Source organism: Poecilia reticulata, unplaced genomic scaffold (assembly GCF_000633615.1).
Source record: "Poecilia reticulata strain Guanapo unplaced genomic scaffold, Guppy_female_1.0+MT scaffold_284, whole genome shotgun sequence".
Lineage (NCBI taxonomy): Eukaryota > Metazoa > Chordata > Actinopteri > Cyprinodontiformes > Poeciliidae > Poecilia > Poecilia reticulata.
Window position 1 is genome coordinate 62,821 of NW_007615063.1, and position 9,231 is coordinate 72,051.

A 9,231-nucleotide genomic window follows, 5' to 3' on the forward strand; every position below is an offset into this window, starting at 1 on the left:
CCAAGCTGCTTTAGAGTGGTTTCCCATGCGGGGTCCAGCATTTTGGGTCCCACAACATAGCCGGGCCCCTCAACGTTGGTGTGCTCCCATGCTCGGGACCCTGCGTGGTAATATAAACAAGTACAGGCACACACATGCGCGCGCGCACCCCAACACACATTAAATAACCCGGTGTAAACATCACAGCTGTATTTCCCTCTGTGACATTCACACTGTTTTAACTACAAATAACAGTGAAGTACCTCCAGTTATTTTGGCTTTAACAAATTTTACTACATTTAGTATATAAAACAGCAGCTGGTAACAATCAAACTTTTTAGTCACTTTAAAGCAAATTTCTTGTTTCATATCAAATTGGTTAGATTTTAGATAAACAAACAAAATAAACAGGATGGTTTCATAAAATGCTGTAAACACCTGCAGCCAGAAATAACTTCATAGAAATTCATTTTGGATTCTTTAAAAATGGCAAATTAGGGCTGCACAGCTGTTGCCTTGCAGCAAGAAGGTTCTGGGTTCGATTCCCAGCCCCGGTCTTTCTGCATGGAGTTTGCATGTTCTCCCTGTGCATGCGTGGGTTTTCTTCGGGTACTCTGGTTTCCTCCCACAGTCCAAAAACATGACTGTCAGATTAATTGGCCTCTCCAAATTGCCCCTAGGTGTGAGTGTGTGTGTGCATGGTTGTGTGTCTTGTGTGTCTCTGTGTTGCCCTGCAACAGACTGTCGACCTGTCCAGGGTGTAACCCGCCTCTCGCCTGGTACGCTAGCTGGAGATAGGCACCAGCACCCCTCCCGACCCCACTGAGGGACAAGGGTGTAAGAAAATGGATGGATGGATGGAAAAATGGCAAATTAATACATTTAAGTAGTCAAATAAAGTCTAAACATTCTTGTGTATCTTGTTTATTCTCATGAGTAAGATAATGCATTTTATCTTTCTGTGTCATCAGCTGGAAGATCGTTTAGAAAAACGTTACATCCTTCAAAATCAGCTGGAGAAAGAGCTCGAAACTGCAAGAAGAGATCTGGAGGTAAGAGAGCGAGCATCGTTTTCTACCCTAGACAGATCCTGAGTTTTCTCTATTTCATGATAAAGCAATGATGTAACCAAAAAGCCAAAAAATTTATCTTAAAGGGGACAATAATCTTTTTAGAGTAGCCAAACTACAATAGAGTTTTTGCTTGGTTTTATAGATTTGAACACAACCTAAAAGCTCAACATCATTTATTTCTGTTTGCCTCAGACCAGCCATCAGCAGACTGACAGAAAACTGTGGCAGAAAGAACAAGAAGTGAATTTGATCACTCAGAAACTGAAGAAAATGACTGAGGAGCAGCAGAGCCTGGTTGGTCCTCTTCCTTCTGTTGTTAAATGAACAAATGGCTCTTAAAATGCCCCATATAGCATACAGTAAGGCTTTAATCATAAGGGCGTCTTCTGTTTCCGGTGGTGCAGCTACAAGAATCCAGGCGTGAAGCCGAGTCTCTGGTGAAGGAGAAGAAGGAGTTAGAGAAAAAGCTGACTGAAGCTAAGAAAGACGACAAGAAGCAGGTAAACGTCACTTTGTTCTGTTTCTAATCACTGATTCTGGTCCTTGAAGCGTAAAAACAGACAGAAACTAAACATTTTACTGTTGCTCTGTTGTTTCTGCACCATCAGTCTGAAGCTGAAGTCCTGCAGCAGCTGAAGGCTGAACAGCAAAAGAGAGACGAAGCTGAAAAATCCCTGCAGGAGCTGAAAACAGAGCTGGACGGCAAAAACCAAAAGGTTTTATGTTTTCACCAAACTGAAGGCTTTTCCAGGAGTCCTGATTGATGGCATTGAGTTGTTGAATGCAGACAAGCAAAGTTTCCAATCTACAGAGATAAAACTCATAATTGCAGGAATTTGTCTAAGTTTTATGTTATCTGAAAGTATGTTACCTCCATTTTTCATTTTCTTAGCTAAAGAGTTTATCAGAAAAGGTTGAAATTCTCCATGAGACGATGAAGAAGACAGAAGAGTCCCAGCAGGTGTTGATGAAGGAGCTGCAGAACCATAACAACCAGGTGCAACCTCTACTCACAGCTTATACAATAAAGATTCATCATCTCTGCAGACTAAAACTCAAAATGAAAATGATCTTTATCAGAGATGCATGATTCCAGTTTGTTCATTTATTTTCTATTCACTGATAAAGTGTTTTATTTCCAAAGTGCAGGTAAAGAACTTGTTGCTACATCGTGTTTTAGTTATAAGAGGAAAAATCAGCATATTTATGTGACACCACAGAACAAAACTTGTCTTGAAGCAATTTACAAACTCTGATAGTGAGTAAGTGTGTGTTGACAGTGGAGAGGAAAAAGTCTCATTTTACCATCTAGAGAAGAAAAGTAAAATGTGTTTCTCTCCTGTCTGGGAGAGAAACACGTTTAAACAGATCAGTCAGTGTTTAAGTCTAAAAGATAAGAGATAAAGTTAAGCTTTATGAGCAGAAACTTTTAAGGGAACAGCAAAACAAAAATAAATAACACTTTTCCTGGCTTATAATTACATTAAAAGTTGTTTTTGAGGCATCAACATGTGAAGGTCTATTAGGAAAAGTTATTTTTGTGCTGAAATCCTTCTTCAACATCCATTCCTCTGTCTGACGGCAGCAGCAGAAAAACCCTGATCCTGAACAATCTGCAGCCGCCGAGGAGCCAAAACTGGAGGACATGACGACGTCAGAGATGACGTCAGAGATGACGGAGCTCCGCAACCAGGCAAAACATATTCATGTCTTCATATTCTGTATAAACTACATATTTCAGAAGATTCAATTACATCTTCAATAAGATCCTAACAAATTAGGAGCTTTAGCATCTCATCACATTTAACATTTTAATATTTTTATTTCACAAGCACATTATCTTCAAAATAAATKTATGAGCCAAAAACTATTCATTAAGCAAATAATCAGGAAATGCCTGGTAATTGYTGTCATAAAGAAGGAATGATACGTTTCTTTTTTCMTAGTTTTTTTCTCAGTGAACATTATATGAAATGTTCTKTGTGGCCGCTAGAGGGAGCTATTCCGATCACAATAGTTGAGATCAATGACACAAAAATCAGATTTTTTCTGATAATTGATATTCAAAATAAATTATATGACTTAGATTTATATTTGCTCATCCTTGTTTTGTATTTTTATGTTTTTCTACATTTTGTTTTTTAGCTGACAGTCGCCCAGGCTCAGTCTGAGGCTCTGACAGAAAAGAACCAGCAGCTGGAGGCTCAGCTGGCTGAAATGAAGCAGAGATACAACCAGGAGGTGAGACAGGAACACTGCAGATCCCTGAGCTTCATGCTTTCATAGCTAATGATGAATAAAATGTCTCACTTCATTACAGTTTAAAACAATAATCGCAGAGGAGCGAGAGTGGAGGGAGGAGCTTGACAGAGACCTGAAGGGTCTGAGGAAGGAGTATGAAAACAAGAAGAACCAGGTTTGCTTCGGTTTCAGAACAGTTCTCTACACTAGATTGTGTTTTAAATGACCAGGTCAGTGAATCTACATAATTTTTCCTTCTTCAGCTGAAAACGATCCAAAAAGAAGCAGAATCTGAAACCTTTGAAGATGTTTCAGCACCGGCAGAGGAAGAGGAAACCCATGAAGAGGATTCATAAAACTATATATACATTAGTATTTTAGATAAACTGAACTTCACCAGTTAGTTAATAAAAACTCTGAAACTGGTATTTTTAATTTAAGGCTTGGAAAACAGTTAATTTAATCACATTATTTAAGTAGGTGATGGTGTGATATACCGACTTTCTTTTGTTGTATATATTTTAGCCAAGCAAAGTTATCAGAAACAGTGTAAATCTGATTATTTTGACACCATATTTATTATCTTTTGCTATCTAAAAGACACAAATATGGTTTGGATTAATTCATTTAAATTTAAAGTTTCCAGTTGTGTTTCATGCTACAACAAAATGTCTTTGTTTTCAAATAAAAATCTACTCCAGGTTTATCTGACAGTGTGAACATTTAAATCAAACCTAAACATTTGTGAAGCAACAATCCAASATGTGCTTTTATTTTTCTTGGTTTTGACTGGCTGAACCTGCAAAAGCAGAATTAAAGACCCAGCCGTCCAAAGTAGTACAAAGATGGTTTCCACTGCACTTATTTACAAGTATTACGGTAAATTTGTTGTCTGAACTCTTAAAAATTAATAGTTTGACATGTTTTTAGAGTGATGCTCAAATGTTCTTGGATTTTCACTGTTGATGAGCGGCTGTGGCCCAGAATCTTCACAAATACTGAGTCAAACTGCATTTACTGTTTATCAGTGCAGAAGATCAGACTGTTTGTTTCTTCCAACCTCGACTGAAAGCCGATTCTACAGAACATCCTGTTGGTCTGAGCAGAACCACAGAACCACAGTCACATCAGACGTCTGCTCGCTGATGAACAAAACAAAAGACATTTCACCATCGCTGCTGTTCTGATGATGCAACTGAGGATGGACATTTATCTGCAGCACAAAGTACATGTTGGCTTTTCATAAAACCAATTAGTTGGGAAATAAATAAGTTATTTACGGCTGTGCTTGCTGAATAACGTCATGGCACCTTGGTGGTTTCTCAACAGACTGAGCGGTAAGAAAAATGAAGCATTTATGACAACGACAGGAAGCCCAGAGTTTCCAGGAACAGACTGCTGACTCAGCGTYCTGCTCAGATTATCAGAACCACAGCAGAAAAAACAACATGGTGACCACTGGCTTCTTTTAGACTGAAAAAAGCAWTAGTTGTCCATATTTCCTACCTGGCAGCTATTGCTGCATGAATATGGACATTAACAAATAATAATTAAAGAAACTTTCAGGTCAGTTAAGCAGCGCAGAGGACTGGATAAAAGATAGMTTATGACCATTATGGGTTGTGATCATATTYATATAGATATAGTGGTGCGATCTGGTAAATAAACCTTGTCTATATTCTGCTAATGTTTTWAAAAAAACTACATTTCAAAATAAAAACATGTAATATTTACAATTTTTCAATAAAAATATTGATCTCTCCAGGATGTTATTGATTGAACATTCAGTTGTCAGTTTCTTGGGCTACATATAAACAAACAGAAACTCCACTATAATCATGCAGAACTTTGAACAAAAACATCGTATACCGTCAGAAGTGTTCGAACATGATACAAACGACTCATATCTTTAAACTGTAATCTGTTCAGTCTTTTGTATTAATTATAGTCGTTGGCAGGTGAGAGGGCTACACTTTTATTATGCAAAGATGGAAATATTTGTTGTTTCGTCCTGAACTCTCTGAAGGCTTTATAAGTCCGAACTCCTGCCGAAGCGAGCGCAGGTCTGYGGACGGGWCTGTGGACGGGTCTGTACACGACCACAGTGGACATCTCAGAGCAGCGCCCCCTCTGGAAATCATCTGAAACTAAAATACTCATTTTTAACATTTTTGTTTAATTTTCTAGTGTACATTTAGCTGAAAATAAACTGTAAARCATCTTATTTTCTTAAAAATATTTGTATTTTGAATAAAAATCTTCAACTGAAAGAGCATCCAGTTGKRACAAAAAGAAAGCCACGGTTCTGTCACGTTCTGAGTGGGTTCAAGTTTACCTTTTGCTCTTTGTGTTTGTCTGTTGATTCCTCCAGTATAAAACACAGTGGAAGAGTCATAACTGTCTGTATAATAGAAAAGGTTTAATTTTTAATCATATTTAGTTACAGCCTAACATGGATAGTTTTCACGTTTCACAGAGTAAAACTAAGTGATGTCTGACCTGGATGGTTTCTCCATAGACAGAAAAACATGACTAGAAAGAATGAAACTCCAGTGACCATCACAGGAAGTACGATGTCTCCATGTAGAGAAGGCGGCGATTCAGGAAATCCTGCTTCAGAGCAGAAAACCACAGGTTAGAGACAAAGTAKCACAGCAAAGACTGGCTGCAGTTTCATCCCAGAGACAACAGTCAACACTGTCAGTYAGAAATAACTTCATAAATCTATATGCATGAAAATAAAGCTTCAAATCAATCCCAACTCAATTATATGAGCTTGTAGGGAAAATMTTATTCATAAAACTATAAAATGAAGCATTTTAGGTTATTTACCAACCAATTTATGTAGGGTTTGTATTCAAGGTGATGACCTTGAATCTTTCCAGGTGGTTTATATTTACTTACTCCTTGTGAAATCTATGACAATAACCGGGTAATTTGAAGCTTGGTGAATTGACTTACCTTAAGCTGCCTGCCATCATTTATTGACCATTGTTACTCATTTTACAGCAAAAATAAACTGGAGTACAACAACCCTSTGTTGAAAAGCCAAAGATGGYAACACAAAACCAATCTGGACCAAAGTGGAGCAATTTTACATACAGAAACTTTATTTTTTCAGATTTCCTGAGTSCTSATTGGGAGCTGAAGACTTCAACTCCMTGCACTGGTCAGATCTGGGTAACAGACATGAACATCATCTGGAGTTATACTGGGAGAGCCACTCATTATCCGTAATCAGGGTTCAGTTAAGGGTAGAAAGTTCATATCTATGTTTTTTGGCACAATGTTTCTTCCTGGTTGGGTATGAAATTCTTTGGATCATCCTCCATATTTTCTTTTTAAGAAAAAATGTTGGTCTGGTTAATAACAGAGTTCAGTTATTAGCGTCTCCTCTCTAAAAATCCCAACTGAACACAGACCTGTACCTTCACATCTTTGTTTCCACTCAGTGACATGCAGAGTAAATGCATGTTTCATGTTTTTAATCTAGATTATTCCCATTCCAACACTCGATATGATGTTTTGGACCCACTAACCTCTGACAGTCAGAAAACTGTCTGGTGATTCTCCAACTCCAGACATGTGGCACCKGTAGTTTCCTTCATCAGATTTAGAAACCCTCTGTAGAGTTATGTTTCCTCTCATGCTGCTCCCAATGAAAAGCTCGTCTTTATAAAATGTAGATGAATTATTTCCAGATAATTTTCTCCTCGTTCTGCATCGCAGAACCACTTYGTCTCCTTCCATCACTGGGAGAGCTGGGATCTCCAGGATCAACTCTCCGTCTGAATAAAAAAACATCTCTCTCATTTGTGGATTCCTCTAGAAAAATCTGAGAAGGTTAAACTGATCCAAATATTTATCATCAACAAGAGAATAAACAGTGTTTAGTTCATATTTTACCAGTGACAGTGATGCTGATGGTGTTGCTGATCTTCCCAGCTTCAGATTCACACCAGTAAACTCCAGAGTCCATTTCATAAAGCTCACTTAGGAAGCAYRTAGATTTGTTCCTGTCAGCGGTATATGAAGGACAAAGTGAGCTGATTTGTTTGGATGTGTTCCTTTTTATTGTCCAGGCAGCAGCGTCTTCCTGCTGGTCACAGTTCAGGCTGAAGGCCACAGATTCATACTGGAAGAACTGCAATCTGTTGGGAAGGACCTGGAAAGAAGCTGTAGAAGGAAGYAGCCAGTRAATGAAGAGCTGTGTGGAGATACAGTGAGGAAATGCCTTCACCAACTAACATGCAACCAGARTTKACTTTTATACACCACAAATTAAGATCATTTGACTGAATTGTTTAACTTACCAAAAACAGCRCACAGTGTTGTGATCTCCATATTGACTGAACGGAGGTCTGAGCACCRACTGTTTTCACTGCAACCACAACTTCCTGTTTCAGTGTTTAGACGATGTACAAACGTCACAGGACGTCCAGTCAAAAAAACATCCAGTCTAAAAATAAAACATGCATTAAATCAACCTGCTCTGATGGACTTTGTCACTTAAGGATGGCGAACCGTGTTGAAACTCTGACGTCTGTATTTTATGTGATGTGACCATTAAATGAGATGTTGTAATTTTCAGCAACATGACCACTAGGGAGCAGCGTGTTCCAATCATCTCRCCAAAGCTGCAGGCCTTTCTGCTTAATTCTWACTTTTTGTTAGGTCAGTTTTCTTTTTAAATTTGCGTCGTCGTTCACGTTTTCAGATATATGTGACTTGTATGCATCTCCTGGATGGACTGCAAACAACTAAAATATCACAATTGTTTGTTTTCTGCTTGTTTCTGCATCTGAGTGTCACATGACCTCTGAGCTCCAATAGCTGGAGCTCAACCAGTTACCTTTTACAGACTTTGTTTAGAAAATAAGGTCAATTTGTCTGGATGTACTGATATATTAACATGTTTCCATCCTGAATATGAAAACATGTCATAGAAAAGGTTTATTGCAATTAGACATGAATTTTGATGCATCTGACAAATTTTATTTTTTCAAATGTATTAGTACATAATGTATTGAGATAAAGAGGTTAGTATTAAAATAATATTTTCTATAGGAATGTATACATGATAGTATAAATATTAAACAAATTAGTGAAGAAATACCCTTCATTTATGAACAGTTACMAGATGTCAAATATTTACAAGAATTGAAAAGAAACAAAGCAAACATTCTACTCTTTCATAAGTGTAATATTTTTAAATCATACATTTATTTGTCCACTGAATGTCATTCAACATAATTGTTCCAGCTAAATAGATCTATCAAAGATTACAATTCTGYTTTTATCTGATGCAGTGATGAATATTTAACAGCCCAACTGACCTAACAAACAAATAAACCACTAGAGTTTGATGGATGTTCAATTGCCAACTAGAGAAGAAACAAAACAAAAATAATGATAAAAATATCAAGAAATCCAAACTTGCAAGACAAATCTTAAAATACAAAACCACTTAATTAATCATCCCATACAGTCTCTGTTTAACTCTGAAATTAATGTAAAAGCTGAAAACACTTAAAACAAAACAATGTCCGCAGCCCATAATGCAGTGGTGCAATTAAAATACTCCATAGGTTTTCCATTTGTCTGATTGAGTGCAGCAGCGTGGCTCCCTGGAGGTGCTGAGCTTCTGCAGAAAAGCCCCAGAGAAAGTCAAAGCGCTGCGTCACAATGCAGGTTCAGCGCATCCAACTATAGCAAGTATTATRCCAAAGCATAACTGACAACAGTCACAATAACACTCAAAACATTTTGCCCAAGAACGACTGAGACCTGAAAAATAAATAAATATGCATTATCAACATAATCATGTTCTTTCAAAAACATTCATCTTTTTTCAATTTTTCTTTCTAAAAGATGCAAAGATGACAGTATAAATTTATTCTGACCTTTAAATTAGGTTTAGCATAAATTAAGTATTAAC

General features: G+C 37.4%; 1 protein-coding gene across 2 annotated transcripts; it reads right to left on the bottom strand.

Moving 5' to 3' along the window:
- Positions 1-4,982: 4,982 nt before the first annotated feature.
- On the bottom strand, positions 4,983-8,062 carry LOC103460758 (uncharacterized). 2 transcript variants are annotated; one of them, XM_008403060.2, is made up of 6 exons: positions 7,607-8,062; positions 7,200-7,469; positions 6,833-7,081; positions 5,793-5,903; positions 5,629-5,694; positions 4,983-5,440 (listed from the first exon to the last, which is right to left on the bottom strand). In XM_008403060.2, exons 1-6 carry the CDS (start codon positions 7,635-7,637, stop codon positions 5,232-5,234), a joined length of 936 nt encoding a protein of 311 aa, XP_008401282.1. In that variant the 5' UTR covers positions 7,638-8,062; the 3' UTR covers positions 4,983-5,231. The 2 variants fall into 2 exon arrangements, with proteins under 2 accessions (XP_008401282.1, XP_008401281.1); XM_008403059.2 differs by having other exon boundaries at positions 5,793-5,906.
- Between the last annotated feature and the right edge of the window lie 1,169 nt (positions 8,063-9,231).